The 19,476-nt window shown below is 39.4% G+C and overlaps 1 protein-coding gene across 1 annotated transcript in view; it reads left to right on the plus strand.

The window, feature by feature from the left end:
- The window catches only part of LOC141785271 (sphingosine kinase 1-like), a 58,017-nt gene that overhangs the window by 20,793 nt on the left and 17,748 nt on the right, over positions 1–19,476 (plus strand). The window contains exon 2 of the mRNA XM_074663471.1: positions 4,973–5,122. Coding sequence (XP_074519572.1) covers positions 4,973–5,122 — 150 coding nt within the window. The remainder of the gene's footprint in view (positions 1–4,972; positions 5,123–19,476) is intronic.

Consider the following 19,476-nt stretch of genomic DNA (forward strand, 5'->3'; position numbering starts at 1 on the left):
AAAGTGAATGGGGGTTGTATTTCATTCAATACATAATTCAGAATTTGTCTGAAAGCCTCTAGTTCACAAACTGTGATTTATATGATTACATTCTCAAACATATGGTCTGATAGGGTGATAGGGTCCGTGGATATAGGAGCTAATTTGTTGATATTAGCGAGAGCAATGGGAAGTTAAAAATAAACTTAGCATTAAAGAGGATGATGAAATTCAACCGAAAGATCCATTGGGCGTTAGCCGAAAGGATTTGGCACATTTGTCATAGGTGCAGCCCACATGCTCGAAACAAAGAAATAATCAAACAAACACTGCTAAGTTTTAGAGATAGATATTTTTAGCGTGAGCATTTCACAGTTATGAGACCTGAACTTGACTCACACAACTTAACAAGTTGAAAGCAGCAGTTGAGTCGGTCGTCTCTCAGTGAGGAGGTCAGGGCTTGATTGCGCCATCCACATGCTGAAGTGTTACTGCACAAGACATCTTGTGATCTTTGAGACTTGACGTTAGAAAGTGCTTTGGATCAACAGAATAAATAGGGGTAGAATTACAGGGTAAAACAGAGCCTTTAACAACAGCTGCTTTAAATGATTTCAAATAAATATAACAGGACAATGCATTCACAACAGAGATGAGATTAGAATTTCTGATAACCAACATTTCTGAACACAATCTCCTTTTTAACAATGAATATATCTGCTGATACCAAGTCTAGATCTGATGTTTGGGTTTGATAAGATAAACTTTGCACAAGAGGTTCAAGGGTAGAGCTGCACACTCTCCTGAAACTCAGGCTCACCAACATTTAAGGGATGCTGTTGAAACCTTTTGCTGCTCCTAGTGACCAGACGTCAGGCTGAAGCATGTTAACATGTTTCTTTCAAAGAGTCTGCACCAGAAAATAACTCCTCCTTATGATGGTGCGATGTGACGCTGAAGCCACTTAATGGTATTTCTTAAATGGTTTCATGCTCACTCTCAGTGCTTGAAAATCAGGATTATCAGAGGACAAAAATGTTGGAGGACAGATGAGTTCACCTCAGGTCAAACTCTGCAGACAGGTGTGTTAACACTTTCCTGACCTGTTTCTCTGCATTCCAGCAGCGTCAGCGACACTCCTACAGGAGCAGTATAGATGAAACCAGCTCCTCCTTAGGTTGTGAACCTATGAGATCTGCCAATCCCTGGAGTATCAGCCCGTCAGTTCGTTACTCATTCATCAGCTGTCAGACTTGTTTGGAAGGATCGGCTTCCTCCGTGCTCAGACGGTTTTTAATCTCGAGAAAGAATCCAGCAGACTGCGACACAGAGTCAGATCGCTGAGTGCTCTGTTTTGTTTATGTGTGTGTGCGTTGACAAGGTGTCTCACTGCATCACAGTAAAGACTACCACGTGTGTGTGTGTGTGTGTGTGTGTCTCCCTCAGAAATGCTCCCACAGCTGCAGTGTTTGAAACATGGCTGATGTCTTCCTGTCACACTCCTCTATGCTTTAATTTGAGCTCTTTCCCAGCTGGAGTGTCACAAAAACATTTCTCAATGAGAGACAGGCCGAAGAGAAAAGGAAGGAGAAAACGTTTCTACCTTTTCTGATAATTTCTCTTTTTTATTCCCAATCAGCTCGATTCCTGAACTACTAACCCTGAGCATCACACCCTCAACTTCATCACATCTATATTTCTATTTAGTCGTCTTCAGCTTTTAATTCTTAATCCTCCTCAGATGCTCTGGGACGGACGGCCTGATGTAGCTTCTTCCTCCTCTTTTAGCACCATGCTGCGTCTCTGAGAGGCTGTAATCTTTAGACCGTTTTTAAAAAAGGAATTGAGATCTCTGTGATGTTGGGGCTGCATAACCCTCCTGTTTGATCCCAGAGATATTTTGAAAACTAATTTACATTTCCCAAGCACTTAAAAATTTACCAAAGAGTCTGCTATTTCTGCAATCATCCAACCTCAAATAGAAGTCATGTGTTGTGTATGTGTTGGATTGTGTGACCTCTAAACTTTGCTCATGCTTGCATTCACAAACATTCAGCTCTATAACATCAAATAATCTCCCTTTTATATATATGCCTGTTCATAATCTATGGTTGACTGTAGATAAATGTTTTGCTTCTGAATAATGATGTGAATAATGGTGTGGGCTATTATCAGGGCCTTGCAAAGGGCCAGTACCAAAAAAACGGTAATTCTTCCTTTATCACTCTGAAATCTTAAAATATGTGAACCCTGAAATATACAAAAAAAAAAGAGAAAAATTACAGTCAATAAGTGCTAATTATGAGTTAATATATGAAAACTCTTCATTCATATCGTAACAGAGGTAGTATAAGGCAAAGTAGAATAAAGTGTTAAGAAACGCTTAATTAATACTAATGAAGGGCTAGTATACTAGTTACATGCAAACTAGTAAGCACCTAAATAATAGTGAATATAGTTATATAAATATATATATAAATATAAATATATATATATATATATATATATATATATATATATATATATATATATATATATAGATAGATAGATAGATAGATAGATAGAGAGAGAGAGAGAGAGTTTTTGGTTGTTTAAGAAAGCTATTTTTTAGTATTTGTGGTCTGGTTGGATTTTTACAAAAGGTCATGGATCTGTTTACAGCACGTGGACCAAAAGTCCCTTTGACAACACTATCATGGGTGGTGTAACAGACCAAAATTTACCCCTTTTCGAGACTAAACCCAGGGTTTAAATGGCCCAGGCTAGAGGGCTGTTTGCATAACAACAGCTTTAGGATGAAATGTAAAAGTATTGTTATGTTTCAACTAGAGGTCGACCGATATGGGTTTTTTGGGGGCCGATGCCGATGCCGATGCTTTCCAAATTTGGGCAGCCGATGCCAATATACATAGCCGATTTTTCCAATTTGATATTCAGGCCGATTATTAAATAAATATATATTTATCACATTTTTGTGAAACGCAGCAATTTCTGAGCAACTAAAAGAAATCTATTACAACAAGTCGTCACCAGTCCTCTGAACATTTATTCAGCTTTCAAAACAATGAAATATTTTGTCTGAGTAAACACACAATGTAACAAGCAGTAGTAAACATTCACACTCTTCTTAAAATGTCAAAAAAGAAATTTAAACTTATTAATATAATTTGAACAAAAGTATGTAATGTATCCAAGTGGTTCCACAAGTTTGAGGTGCTCATCTTTTCTGTGCCTGATCAAAATTTGCGTCATTTTATACAACGGATCAAAAATCGGCTTTTTAAAAGAAAATACGGCCGATGGCCGATAGAGACAAATGTCCAAATATCGGCCCAATATATCGGCAGGCCGATATATCGGTCTACCTCTAGTTTCAACCTCCTGTTTACATAGAAATGGCGTTTTAGCCGACCTAAAACGCAAACTTTTGAAAGCGGCCTCTAAAGTGGATTTTGTTCTGCCGACACTGCTGTCGTGTAAACAGTGAGCCGGCACTTTCAGTTAAAACGCTGATGTCACACTCCACTTTGCGCAAGTGCATAAAACAGAACAAAAGTAATGTTGTTAAGCTCATCACGGACTACCGTGTTGTGCTTGTGCTGCTCAATCTGCCAACTGTCTTTCAACAAAATGACCATCTGTTGCTCCACTTCTGCTCTTAGCATTCACCAAGATTCACCACCAGATGATCGGTTCAGCTCTACTTCAGAGGAGATCTCCCAAAAGCAGCTTCTGGACAAGACAGTGATAGCGGCACTTACAGGCCTGGCATGCTCACTACAGCGTTTTCAGTCCCTCTGCGTTTCCGTGTAAACACAGATTTTTTTGAAACATTGACGTGTAAACAGAGCCTTGATTAAACCACTTGAACAAAATGCAAAATGTTTGACACTGTAAAAACATTTTATTTTACAGAAGAGGATTAGCATCACTTAAAAAAGGCCATAGATTTTTTTATACTATTTTTTCGAGGAACAAAGTCAGAATTCTGACTAATCTCAGAAAAATACTTTTTTTTTAAAAAAAAGGGAAGTTTTTGTGTTTTGTTTTGTTTTGTTTTTTCAGTGGCCCTATTCCTCTTCTGTATTTCTTGACTTTGTAGGATCTCAAACAGCATGGTTTTCAAGATGTATCCATGACACAGATCTGGTTTTCATTGCACGGCAGGGACATGAAAACTTAAAACACTCAAACACAAGACAAGTGGATTTGTATATACAGGAGGTCCTCGACACATGTGGTTCTCAACTTAAGACTTTACGATGCCAATACATAGATGTACATAAGCAAATAGAGAAGATTTGGAAGTGAGCTGCTCTGTTCATAAGCCCCTACGACGCGTACTAGTTTTTGATGTTTATTAATTCACCGCTACGCGGTCATCAGCAACGTCCACTATGTCTTGAGTCATGTCATAGTGTGGATTGTCTGTGTCCGCAGCTCATATTGTACAATGTTTGTTGTTGTTGTTGCTCTGTAATGTACAGTCAATGGAAATGAATTTCCCCTCTGGGAACCAATAAATCAAAATCTAAATCTAAATCGAGGGTAAAATCTTGCGCAGAGTTTCGGGTTATGACTGAACTATTATTAAACTTGATTAGGCTAAAACTAGAGCTGCACGATTTGGGGAAAAGGTGCGATTTGCGATTAGGTGGACAATATTGCGATTGCGATTGTGCTTGCGATTTATTAAAAAAAGTTGTGTCATGATGAGTCTACAGACTTGCTTGGTTATCATGGAGAAAAATCTGAATTGCATGTGCTGACATTGCGATTGCGATTGCGATATCCTCTTTTGCGATTACGTAATTGCATGTGCTGACATTGCGATTGCGATAATCGTGCAGCCTTAGCTAAAACCCAAAGTACGAGGGAAACTAGAACCAATGAGATGTATTATTGAGATTTAAGTGGAATCAGCTACAGAGGTATTCAGTGATTTATCTTTTCAGTCTCAGTGAGTCATCTGTGAACTTTTTCTCCTCTGTAGGGGTGCTGGTGCGCGAGCTGTCTCGGCCGTGCAGGATGATGCTGCTGGTGAACCCACAGAGCGGGAAGGGACAGGCGCTCACTCTCTACAACAACCACATCCAACGCATGCTGAACGAGGCGGGAGTCCCACACACGCTGGTCATCACCGGTGAGTTAGACACAGAAAACTGACTGCTGCTGCTGCAGGAGGGAAGTTAATCCATCGGAGGAGGTGGAGTTAATTTTCCTATCAAATGTGTCCTTCAATTCTCAAGTGTCCTGAAGGAGACATTTAATCTCCACCTGCTTTACAGGCTGCTGTAAACAAATAAAGTCTTTAAAATAATCTGTCACTCTGGATGAATTAAAATTAAAATAATCTGGTTTCTGTTTGTCCTGTCAAAGCATCAAAGGTCTTATGTAATCTCATTGTAGTTTTATCATCTCATCATAATCTGTCAAATCTTATCTTAAAAGAAACAACAAACACACACACCATCATACGCAAAGACCACAATAATGAAAACAATAACGCCTCGCTTCGTGTCCCCGTGCCCCTCCTCTGGATTAAATCCTCTTCATGTTTTCACTAAACTACCTCTGACCCACATGAATGCAGCTGTTATGTAATAATAAATATGTGTGCTCACACTCAGACACACATATGGATAAACACACGTCCGCTTAAATCCCACTTTGCCACGATTTGACCTGTGATATAATCTTGTGGGGCTACGTATTGATTTATTTATAATCTACTTTTAAAAGTATTGATCATACAGACACACACTCTATGAAAACACACTCAGCTTCATCATTTTCTGCAGTTTCCCTTCGTCTTGTATTTGGAGTTTCACCCTCCTCCTGGGCTCGTCTATAAATCATCTCAGCGTCAGATAACAAAGAGAAAACACAAAGAGAAAAAAAAACGTGTCTTTCAGCGTTGCAGTGCGAGGTGCACAAAGAACAGACACATGAGAAATCATCTCGCTGCCACTGAGCTGGAAACTCACAAAAAAAAACTGAGCTTTTTGACAAGAGATGTACTTTTTGACAAGTTAATCCTGGAGAATACATAAGAGTAGCTTTAATCCCTCAAATCTGCATCTATATGAAAGAGCGTGACTGCTGAAAGAGAAAATTTGGATTCCAGAGTGACAGACAATCTCTTTGAGGGATACACTTCTGAAGTCAAACTGTGGCTGTAATCTCTGCCAGCTTCAGCCCTGAGTGACGACTTGCAGAGGAGATTTTTTGGTTGTTACACGCAGTTCAGTAAGTCCTTAACAATCCCCGCTGAGCTCCACTGTAGGAAAAACAATCCTTTCTACATCCCCCTATAGATTAGTCTCAGATATTTTAAAGCTTATTAACACTGAATAAAACAGGTAGAACTGGAAGCTATTGACGTTTATCCTCCTTTTAGTCGTCCATCAGGAGGAACAAGTCAGTGGGAACCTATATCTACGGTTCTACAGTTTCATTAAGCAGACGCTTTTGTCCAAAGTGACATACAACACAATCAAGAATTTAGACAGAAAACCTAGTTAGTGTGACGAAAGCCAGTGTGAGTGTGAGTGTATATATTTGGAATTATCAGGGCAAAAATAGCAGAAACAGTGACAAAGGCTTTCTGACAGCAAAGTATATTTACTTACTAAAAAAAGTCTGAATATAGCATACATCAGTCTTTAATCATAGATCATTGTCTTTATTTATAAACCACCAAATCACGACAAACGCTATTTCAAGACACTTTCCAAAAATATCAACAGATCTCAGACCTGATAATGCTAAAATATAAACAAATACCTAACATAGAATAGAATAGAATAGAAAATACTTTATTTATCCCTGAGGGGAAATTTAGGAGGAGTCACAGCAGCAATTGAGAAAACAAAAGTAAGAAAGTGTATAGAAAATGTACAAAGGTTAATAAAAAATAGATGATGACAGCTTGTCCATCATGGTCCAGTTCAGCCAGCCTCCACCTCCACAGGGTCCAGGACTGAGCTTCTTCAGCAGTCTGTTCTAGAGGTAGACCGATATATCGGCCGGCCGATATATCGGGCCGATATTTGGACATTTGTCTCTATCGGCCATCGGCCGTATTTTCTTTTAAAAAGCCGATTTTTGATCCGTTGTATAAAATGACACAATTTTTGATCAGGCACAAAAAAGATGAGCACCTCAAACTTGTGGAACCACTTGGATACATTACATACTTTTGTTCAAATTATATTAATAAGTTTAAATTTCATTTTTTGACATTTTAAGAAGAGTGTGAATGTTTACTACTGCTTGTTACATTGTGTGTTTACTCAGACAAAATATTTCATTGTTTTGAAAGCTGAATGAATGTTCAGAGGACTGGACACGACTTGTTGTAATAGATTTCTTTTAGTTGCTCAGAAATTGCTGCGTTTCACAAAAATGTGATAAATATATATTTATTTAACAATCGGCCTGAATATCAAATTGGAAAAATCGGCTATGCATATGGGCATCGGCTGCCCAAATTTGGAAAGCATCGGCATCGGCATCGGCCCCAAAAAACCCATATCGGTCGACCTCTAGTCTGTTCAGTCTCTGTCTGTTGGTGTCTGTTGTTAGCTCCTTTAGCCATGTCTGTGAATAGCATGATGCTACTCTGCCTTCTGGTATTCCCTCTGTTGCTGGATTAGCACAGCTAGCTTGTCCATCTTATTGGAGATAGATCTTATGTTCCCAATAACGATGGATGGAAGGACAGGTCGATGTCGTCACTTCTTAGCTCACACCACAGTACCACAGTACCACCTTGTGGGAAGACATCCGGCCTTGCACCAGTTAGCATTGACATGCAACAGGCTGCTAACAGCTGAGTTCACATGTAAACTATGCAGCCATGTTTCCATGTAGGATCTCCAGACAAACACAGGAGAAAAAGATAGTAAAAATATCACTGAAGCCAAAACCAGTTTGGTGTACATGACCAACAAATGAGCCATACAGAGCAATGATGAAAAAAAGGAAGAAAAAATTACAAGAAATGGACAAAGACACAGCCACAGCCAACAGGGTGATGAAGAGTCTGAACTCAAAATAGCACACCATGAATAGAGACCTCAAATCAGCCAAATCTTCTCTGTCAATGCCAAACAATTCACTCTGTCACTGACTTCTGTTTTGTGGATTGGGTGATTAAAGTCTGACATTGACAGTTTATTGTAACAAACAGAATCGTCGGTAGCGTGTGGACGAACCTTTCACAGCCACAGCAGCTAACAGTGTCCCTCAAATGAGAAAAACATGAACCACATGTCTTTTATTCAGCGTTGTATCATCTGTGAGAGCTGCAGACAGATGCGAGCAGAGGAAGCTCGACTTGTTATTGGATCTTTGTCTGTGGCAGCTGTGGGCTCTGCCAGGGGTGGAGGGCAGATGAAGGATGACTGCACCGCTGTAGTGAGTGAGAGTGTGTGTGTGTGTGTGTGTGTGGGCTAGAGTGTGTATTTTTCCAGCGCTTTGTAAGTTTCAGCACGTGTATACATGGCAGTAAAGACTGCATGATGTTTCCTCACAGGCGATGTCCCTCACTGCTCGAGCATCCTCAGACGTCTGTCAGAGAGTATTAATTAAACGGCAGCTCGTCTTTCTTTCCAGCTCGGACTCATCTGCTCCGTAGTCACAATAGATATTAACCAGAGGAGACAGATAGCGCCTCAAACAACCCCTCTGTGCTGCTCTTTTTCTTAATCTTCTTTTTCTTATTGTCTTTTTCCCTATTTTTGGAGATCTTTTTGCTTTCTTCCAAAAAGTCATGGTTCATTTGACAATGTGCATGCTGTGTTGACGCTTCTTTTTGTGCTGAGGCCAGTGTGAGGAGCAAACTATGGATAGGGGACTCAGGCATCAAAGAGTTTACATCACTTAATTCCTGTTAGAATTCAAGATAATTTATTAAACCAACAGTTATTAAAAGTTTGTTTCTTTATTTATTCAAGCGAGTTTAGAAAGCTCTCAGAGAGCGCAGACCTCTGCCATGCATATTATGATTGTCACCAACACTTTAGTCCTACTTTAATGTTATACTTCCTTTCAGCAGACTGTCTGCTACAATTTGGTGTTAGTTGCAGGTTTGTACGATAATTCATTTCTGGGCAGTGTTGAAAATGATGATGAATCAGCACATATTTCATATTCCAGATCTCAATATCCAGAATATTGCCAGGATCTGGATCATACTTTAACATCTGTCAGAATTTATGTTGACCTTGTCTTGTATTGTTTTGCAAAGCAATCCAACCATTTATTGTGGAGTTATATACACATATGGTGAAAACAACCCTATCTCACAATGATAAAGAATCCTTTAAAAACGTCCTGGATCCAGACAGTGATCCAGATCACCTCCAAAATTTAATCACGTCTTTCTAATCCCATTTTGAACATTTCCTGAAAATTTCATCAAGATCTGTTTGTTACTTTTTGGGTTATGTTGTTCACAATCAGACAAACTCTTCCAAAAACACAACCTCCATAAGAGGGTCAGGGGGGAAGTTTAAAGAGGGGTTATTAAACTTTCCAATATTTCAAACATAGATGTAAAGTAACAATACTGGATGTTCACACTAAATGTTTGCAGATTTTTAAACCTCTACATATCCATATGTTGTAGAAAACTCTGGATCTGTCCGTAAACTGATCAAAAATAGCTCGAGATCTTGATGAGATTTCTTGAAATGTTGAGGTAATCACATTAGGATCTCCTACCTGGTTCATTATACATCGAAGTTGCGGGCCACAAACACCAAGACCTGCCCATATTTCTGCCCCAAACAGGCTTCCATAGTACTGGCCAATCAGAGGCAAGGGAGTTTACAGAGTACAGAGTCTTACAGAGACAGCAGCTAAAATTTCAGACAGAAGTGAAATAAGGTTTTCCAAAACACTGGTGTGAGAAAAATAGGATTTTCTTGAGTGGTAAGTCAAGGGCACCAAAAGATAGAGTAAAGTATGAGGCCAAAAAAAGAACAATACCACCTCTTTAAACTTTAGGGTTTGCTCACTCACAGGCAGCTGATTGTTTAACACCTAAACTCTCATAATTGACCTTGTAAACATGAATATTTTACCAAAATTAAGTTGTTTGCTGGGATGACATCCCATTCTTGCAATTTGATTCTATAATGATTTTTGGGGTGCCGATTTGATTTAAATTATGATTCTTCGGTATTTTTGATTTTTGTGATTTTTAGATTGCAGTTTTAACACCAGACCATGTGAAAAAGTTAAATGATGATGATATCTACAGACTATGACTACAGACCAGGAGCCATATTTTCCCATAAATGCACATCACGTGAGTCAGAGAGAAACATTTCGCCCTCTGCTGGAGAAAAGTGGTAACTTTTTTCCAATCCAGTTTATGAACAAAGACTGAAATGAAGAATTTGAATTTGAAAATAAAACAATTTTGATTTTTTTCTTCCGCCCCTAATGTTTAACATCAACCATGTCTGATTAGACATTAATAGAGGTCGACCGATATGGGTTTTTTAGGGGCCGATGCCGATGCTTTCCAAATTTGGACAGCCGATGCCGATATGCATAGCCGATATTTCCAATTTGATATTCAGGCCGATTGTTAAATAAATATATATTTATCACATTTTTGTGAACAAAGCAATTTCTGAGCAACTAAAAGAAATCTATCACAACAAGTCGTGTCCAGTCCTCTGAACATTTATTCAGCTTTCAAAACAATGAAATATTTTGTCTGAGTAAACACACAATGTAACAAGCAGTAGTAAACATTCACACTCTTCTTAAAATGTCAAAAAAGAAATTTAAACTTATTAATAGAATTTGAACAAAAGTATGTAAAGTATCCAAGTGGTTCCACAAGTTTGAGGTGCTCATCTTTTTTGTGCCTGATCAAAAATTGCGTCATTTTATACAACGGATCAAAAAACGTCTTTTTAAAAGAAAATACGGCCGATAGAGACAAATGTCCAAATATCGGCCCGATATATCGGCCGGCCGATATATCGGTCTACCTCTAGACATTAACCTATCGATATTACCGTCTTCTGTTCTTTGACTTTTGAAATATCAGCATTTCACTAACTTACATCATCTTTCAGAACGACTCTGTTTCTCGTCTGTTTACCTTGGGTCAGGTCTTTGGATATTCAGTTGAAGTCTCTATTTCAGACGCTCTCCCTGTCTTCAGTCTGGAGGTGAGAGGGCAGACGAAATGCTTTGAAGTGTGAAGTAAAGTCAGTCGAGTGTATCAGACTGTCACGACCTCAGTCACCGCTCTCTTCACTTGTCCACCTGCTGAGGCCTTACAGCTCTGCAGACTTGTCTTTCTCTTCTGAACATCTTTCTTTGTTTTCTTTTTTCTTTTTAGAGCAGTCATCAGTCGTATTTTTGTAACACCAGGCTCCCATGCATGAGAACGTTGGACTAATGCCTTTAAAACAGTGCCAACTTCAGTTGTGAGAAAAAAACTAAATCAGTATTCAATGATGTCCATCAGTTACATCGAATTAAAGCATCTTTTAAAGAAAGCAGTGATTCCTCTGCTGCTAAACTCAGACAAAACTAAAGTTAATGTGTTTGCCCTTTAAAAATCTTAAAAGTGAGTCCTTGAATAATGTATATCTGCTGGAGAGGGCATCATCCTGCCTTTAAAAGCACCATGAGCATCCTGGGAGATGTCTCTGACCAGAACACGTTCTCTTTTTTTCAATGACTTATACAACATTAGTCTGAGTATTTCCCCCCTGGGTTAAATAATTGCTCTTTTTTATTACTAAGCTGCTGAAATCAGCTCATAAAACTCTCTTGCTTGTCCAAAATTCTGCAGTGAAAGCTACAAAAAGGGATTGTATCCCTCCTGTGAAAGCTTCTTCACACTGGCTCCTTTTCAGGATCTTGAAATAGTCATTCTTTTATATTTTAACATTATTAGTGCCAGAATCAGTTATTTCTAAATGTTTTTTTCCCAGTATCCATAGTCAGGTCCAATTTTACAAAGAGAAGATTGATCCATTTATGGCACGTAGACAGGAAGTCCCTTTGATTACTCTATGCCAGTTAACAAAGTTTAGCACTGAGAAGCAAAATCTGTATTTTTCTCTGCTGAAAAGGATTCTTGGATTAATTTTGTAGTGATGCTGGACACTGGAGCTGAACTGTCAAAAAGAAAAAAGACAGAAGAGCAGAAGAAAGCTGAACAGGAGAGTGATGCAGCACGGGGTAAATGCACATCTTTGCAAGAGTCACGTCTTCAGGGTAGTGGGTGTTAGTGCTCTGGATAGTCTTTAACAATAGGATAAGATCTTTAAATGCCTTCTCCTTTTATCTTGTTCTCACTCACAAATTCCTTAATGATCACCATCATTATAAGTTCCCTAATAAAGTTTGGAGGGATTTAAAATTAACTGTTTGATGAAGCCTGGAGTTAATCAGGGATGGCTCATGCAGATGTTGGAACATGTTAGCACTGCAGGCTAACTTTGACGTTCCTCTCTCCTAACACAGCTGCTCAAGCTGTAATGCTGTTGTAAGCTTTTACCTTAAAGAAGAATTGTTTGGTCTAGATCAAGGGTCTTGACCCCTCTGCAGTGGCTCCAGCTTAAAAAAATATTATTTGAATAAATGATTTTGTTTTTTTTACTTATATACTTAATAATATACTTTTACTAAATATGCATCAGCTCCTGCAAAGGGATTTCAATTTTTTATTTGAGATTTTTCCAATTTTTTGAATTTCCATTTTTTTAATAAGTGATAAAACATTTTCAAATTTGTTTTTTTATTTCTGCATATTTTTTTTTATTTCCTTTTTTTTTTTTTTTTTTTTTTTTTACAAATTTTTCATCTTTCCTTTTTCTAACTTTTTCAAGAAACAATTGAAAATTTCCTCCTTTGAAATTGTTTGATTCCATTTTTTAATTTTGCAAATTTTTTGACATTTTTGAAAAATTTAAGAAAATTTTGAAATAACATTTCTTTAATTTAATAATTTGTGAAATTTTAAACTTTGCAAATTTTTGAAACTTCTTTTTTTCTGATGAATTGTGCAAATTTTTGATATTTTTCTTTTTATTTTACAAATTTTTCAAAAATTTATAAAGCTTGCGAATTTGTGAAATTAATGCCGTTACACTTTTTTTTTTTTTTAAACTGTTTAAAAAATAGAAGACTCTGGCATCACAAGATCAATTTTATAAACACAACAAACTTCTTGTTTAGATAACTCCTCACTAGATTTTAACTATGTATAGATTTATATACACTTTTTTGTCTTTATTATGAAGATAGAGTTGATTTTGAGGCTCCAAAATGACTTAAATCCTGGTGAGTTTAGGCCAAATGTTTCTTATGAAGGTAAAGGTTGCAGACTCCTGGTCTAGATTAATGGTTCAGCGATATCCTACTCATATCATATATATGTATATATATATATATATATATATATATATATATATATATATATATATATATATATATATATATTTTTTTTTTTTTAATGTCTTACCAAAGCTGGTGACATTTTTTTTTACACAGTTTTATCCAGAAAATGTGTTTCAGGACTTAAGCTTATTCTTTTTTAAACCTCAGAGCGAACAAAGCGCCGCTCCCAGAGCTCTCTGGCACTGGACCTTGTGTTGGAAACCAGTGGTCTAGATGTTGCTGTAAACTTATACCTGGTCAATTAACTTTAATTGCAGCGTGCTTTATTTTGTTGAAAGATTAAAGCAAATATAGAGGACGTCAAGCAGCAGATGGATTTCTTTAAAGACATAAACATCTACGCAGAAATGAAGCAGTAAAGCTGCTGATTACTGAGTCTTTACTGCTGAAAATGGGTTTTTTATTACAAGCAGCCCAATGATAGTATTTTATCTGAGGAAAACAGCTCCATAAATGCTGCCCCTGCCCCTCACTTTAAGGACAGCGCTGTTTTTCATGCAGTATGTATGAATTTTATTTTTGCCCAATGGTAAGTCATAATCCATCTTATCCCGGCTGTTTCTGCTGCTGACCAAACTGAACTGACGCACAGAAAAAAACAACAACACGTGACATCAAAGCTGACCCATTGTTTCCAACGTGCAGGTGCTCATCCTAATTACTGGAGAAAATTCAGCTTTTGCAACTTTTAATGCTGCAAAACCTTGACAGCGAAAAACAGAAGGTTTACCCTGAGGATGCTTTCCACAACAGTAGGTTAATTATGCAAACAGAGCAAACCATTATGCACACAGGCTGAGGGAGTGAGAGGAGTGTAAACAAAGACATCTATCATGATGTTACTGCTTCATGTTATCAAATCCTTAAACCTGACATCTGTAGAATAAACCATTTAATCTCTGCGTGTAAACTTCTAAGCAGAATTTTTGCAACTAACGTCCAAATTATCATCCCAAAGTCGTCTCAAGTTGAGCCCTGTGTTTGTAACACAAATTGAATGCGTGCATTAAAGCCTGCCTGCTGTTTAAAGCAAGTTTCATCGTTAGCTTGTGGGTAGCAAATGATGCCTGATTGTGCGAGTCTATCCTGTCCTTGTTTCCTCCTGATTCAGGGAGGAGATGTTCTGCAGCTCTTGATCTTCATGTTTCTCTACAAGTCTACATTTCACCAAACTCAAAAGCCCTCGCCCACTTTTGGTAATCCCATCACAATGACAGGATTTTGTTCCAATCTGTCATAATTAAACGACGCCATTTATTCTGCATCATCAGAGACATTTTTAGTGTGTTTCAGATAATTAGAAAAGCAGTGGTCACAGCGGTTAGAAAATGAGTAACAAAGGTTCAATTGTGTCTCAGTATAATTGTATAATTTCGCTATATAGAAGACTCCTCACAGAAGCTTCAATCAGATTTTATAATGTTTTATCCAAAATAACAGCAGCTTGAACAGAACAGAGGTTTGCTTATGATGATGTTTAAACTTTGGCCTTTGGATAAACTTAGTTTCTGTAATCTTTAAAAAGTCTCCCTTCTAGATATATGCCTGATTTTAATCCACACTTTAAAATGAGACTATCAGCGCCAATAACACAGATGACAGGTTATTTTAAATTGCTACTTCTTAGCTTCCCAATTGGACCCGGATTGATTTACAGTATGTCTAGGTCTCTATGACAACACCACGCCAGCTGACGAAGTTCAGTAGTGAGGGGAGACTTTAGTATTTTTCTCTGTTGAAAATGATTTCTGTGATTCATTTTGTAGTGGTGGTGGACACAGGAGTCTAACTGTCAGACAGAAAAAGGACAAAAGAGCAGAAGAAAGAGAAACGGGAGAGAGATAGAGCTCAAACTAAAAGCTGATGCAGGAGCTAAACTGTTTGTGATAATGTTCATTCTAACCCACAGTCAGCAGTTATTCTGCAGTGGTCTAAATACAGACAGCTACTGAAATACTGACAAACTGACAGTGTTTTCTTGTCACGTTAGCCTACAGATATCTCAGAGCACTGGGCTGCAGATGTTGCTAACATATAGCCAGCTTGATGTAACGTTCCAAACCACATTGCTGTGTAACTGTACTGATTAATACCTTACCTCAGCACGTTGTATCCAGTAAAAGTTGTGTTGAACAATTAATTTGAAAAACAAACACACGCCTCACTAAAAGTAATTACGGCAGTGTGCGGAGACTCCGGCCACAAGGTGGCGACATGGTCCAATTAAAACAGATCCTCCTCATGGCATCTTTAATCGCTTAAGCCACGTTTCCACTGAGCAGAACTGTTTGGTACGGCGTGCGTTTTGTGGCATTTCCACTGACTTATCCCAGGACAGATCCCCAAATACCCGAGACGAGCTGTCCCACTTTTTGGGACCCTTTCGTATGGATGCCAGTCTGAATCGATCTGCTCTCGGAAGGTGGAGCTACAACACTGCAGACCGTTGATTGTTCAAAAGAATCGTCACTTACCGTGCAACAGCGGCTGTATTTCTCCTGGCGGCTCACAGACTTCTCTGAAACACTGCTTGATTGTTCTTTGAAATTTGAAATTTGCAGCCTTTGCGATTTGAAAATTTCAACTACATTGCAGTGTTATGCTGCGTTTCCACCAAGCAGTACGGGTCGGTTCAGTACTGTTTGGGATGGTTTGGGACAGTTAAGTCTGATCCCGTTTGCGTTTCCACAGCAAACTGTGCCCTCTCGTGGTGGGCGGCGTGTAAGCCTGATGCCGGAAGCCACAACTGGTAAACAATAGCGCGACGCCGTAGCAGCTTACCCTGCGATTAAATCCAACAAAGAAGAAAACGCGACACAGTAAACAAAGAACACGGATGGAGGACATGCAGCATTTCGTCCTCTCTGTGATTTTCATGTAACTCTCTGTTACAAAGTGCAATCAAGCTTCGTTTCAGAGAAGTCTGTGAGCCGCCAGGAGAAATGCAGCCGCTGTCGGGGTAAGTGACGATTCTTTTGACCAATCAACCGTCTGCAGTGTGTTGCTCCACCTCCCGAGAGCGGATCGGTTCAGTCTGGCACCCATACGAAAGGGTCCCAAAAAAGTGGGACGGCTCGTCTCGGTTTTTAGGGAACCGTCCCGGGATGAGTCTGTGGAAACGCCGCTAAAAGCGCACCGTACCGAGACGAACCGACCCGGACTGCTTGGTGGAAACGCGGCTTTAGTTTCAATTCAACTAACTGTTCAGCCCTAGAGGTCAAGCATTGAAATCTTGGAGGACAGAGTTTGTCCTGAGACTGTGGAAACATCTCATCTCGTCTCTGTATTTCCCTGTTTAGAGATTACCTCCAATGATGACAAGCCCCATTTCTCCCTGTCTAGATCAGTCAGATGTGGCATACAGGTTCTTGAAGGTGACATCTACCTGATTGTCACCACCAGGATGGACCAGAAGCTCAAAACAAGAGTCAAAAGCAACAGCAGAAGAAGCTGTTTGGCGTTGGCAACCCACATACTCAGCTCTGCTGCTCATCCTACCAATGCATGTTCCTTGAAGAGAAACAAAAGGCTCACCATCCTGCAAGATTTATTGCCAAGAAGCATTGTTACGACAAAGAAATAATCGATAAAGACTGATTTCTCAGTTCATTTGCTTCTCAAGATGTTGAAGTTTGCCAGGAATCCATTTTTCATGTTCTACATCTCACTTTACACCACTCTGCTCTCAGCAACATGAAGGTAATCGTTCCTGTTGTGTTTTTGAAAAACAAATAGCTGCTCTTCCTTTCAGGGCTGCAGAAACGCAGTAACTACACACACACACACACACACTCTCAAACACACTCACAGTCCTCCAGAGAGGGATCTGATTTCTCGGCCTCTCTTCTCCAAACTCTGCAGGATAAAGGAATCAATTCCTCCTTATCAGTCCGGTCACATCGCATTTCCTTATCTATGCAGAGGCTGTAAACTAAACAGGATTGACGGCCCCCGATCAGACACAAAGCTGTGGAGCTGGGACTCTGCAGCGAGGAGGGAGGAGAGCTTTCATATGCGACTCGCCACGCCACTCAAAACGAAGCAGCGAAGGGAAACAAAAGCGAGGGACGAAGGGAAGAGACGAGTCAGATGGTGGATGTTGTGATTTTTATGTTTGTGGCTGGAAGGAGGGGAGTGCTCCGGTCCAGCTGAGTTTGTCCCTGTGGGGCTCACTCAGTGGATTGTGACTAACTCGGTACAGTTATACAAATCACCGCTTCGTTACTGGCCTGAGGTCACAGCTTGAGCCTGTTTTTAAAGGATGAGGAAGCCCCAGGCTGAGTGAAGAGAAGCTGCAGCACGTGAAACATGTATGTACACAAGCGGTGTTTTTCACACGCCTAACTATGTACTCTGTAAACACAAAGGGCAACCTCTTGTGTTAAAAACGAAGCAAGTGCAGTACCTCAAGGGGCCACTTGGGGCTGGCTTTATTGTGAATACTCGATGTTCATGTACCTATAGCGCAACAGACTAATCTGAAGATGTTTTTGGTTGATGCTTATTTCATAGTTTGTCTTGTTTTGATTTAATTTAAGCCAGTTTTGGAAGATGATATCAGTTTCAGTCATTTCATGTCAGTGCTCTACTGTCCTGAATATCTAATCTGTATCTGTGTCAGCCTGTTTCTGTGTCACATGCTCAGTGGGTTTATCAGCTGAAATCTGCTTCCTTCTGTGGCTCATGACTCTGGAGCTGATGTGAACCTAAAGCTGTGGCTCTGTGAAACCACGAACTGTAAGAGCTTAGGGAACAGAATAGTTTTCACATGGTCGGACGGTTTAAGTGCATGTGAGGTAACAAGAGGCTCTGTCCTCGCGCTGACCCCCGCCTCGTCCCACCGAAGATGAGTTTCCATCCCGCTGTCACACACATCCTGACCGCAGGCGGAGCGGTGTGATAACTGCTGATCTCCTGCAGTAACACGACAGCAGGTGATGACAGTAAACAGCAACACCTCTAATTGTGTGTCTTTGTGCTGTTAAAGCAGGAAACACTGTAAACACTGTGACAGCTTACTCAGCTGCTTGAGGGTGTTACCACACTAATGACTCCAACACACACGTTCAACCTCAGGTGACGAGCCTTTTGAGAATGACTCAATGACCATCTTCCATTGAACAGACTGAGACTGCAGAGCCTGCGGCAGCTTAAAGCACAGTAACTAATGCAGTTTGTTCAAGCTTAGACTCCTGGATATGTTTCCTCCTACTCCTACTGTATGAAGCTGGCACAGTGAGACAAATCTAAGGTGCGATCACATCCTTTAAAGAGAGGTATTGATTTTAAACCGACATCGCAATGTGATAGAAAGCAATTTTCAAATTGCAAAGGCTGCAATTAGAAAAAAAAAACTGTACACAGACCTGGAGGGAATATAGTAACTTGTACTTATTCTTCCTTAAAACCAGCAAAAGTCAAAATGCTGTTTTTTGCTAGCAAAAAAAACCCTGTGGGCTACACAAAGATCTATCCAGTAGACCGTAGAGCCATACCCCTTGGTCACTTTATTCTGTATGGTTTTTTACTCTTACTGACAACTGGAGGTCAGTAAAATTTCGCAGTGTTCCTTTTTCTTTTTCAATTAAGAAATGCAAAAAGACTTGTTTAAATGTTGGCAGTATCTTTTGTTGGTTAGTCATACTATAAAATGACTTGAAACTTGTGTTAAGTGAACAATGCAGAAGATAAACGTCCCCCCCAAAAAAATCGCATGCTTAATCTATTTATTTATCATCTAAAATTATTTTCCAAAATCGTTCAGCTCTACCCTTGAGGTAGCTTCGCTTCATTTTTCGCTGCTGTCTCTTTAAGAGTCCTGCTCTGAAAAGCCCCTTCCCTCTGATTGGCCAGTCCCCTGGAGACCTGTCAGAGGAAGAACTATGGGTTGACTTGGTTTTTTTTAGGCCCACTCCTCCAACATGTCATGAACCAGTTAGGAGACTCTTGTGTGATGACTTCATAATTTCAGCAGGTCTTGAGAGGAGTCCAGCATTGTTTCTTTATACTTATGTTTAACATATTGAAAAGCAGACCCCCCCCCCCCCCCAGCAT

The sequence above is a fragment of the Halichoeres trimaculatus genome, unplaced genomic scaffold (genome assembly GCF_033239565.1).
Source record: "Halichoeres trimaculatus isolate MK-OKI-2021-1 unplaced genomic scaffold, fHalTri1.1 fHalTri1_scaffold_2, whole genome shotgun sequence".
Taxonomy (NCBI): domain Eukaryota; kingdom Metazoa; phylum Chordata; class Actinopteri; order Labriformes; family Labridae; genus Halichoeres; species Halichoeres trimaculatus.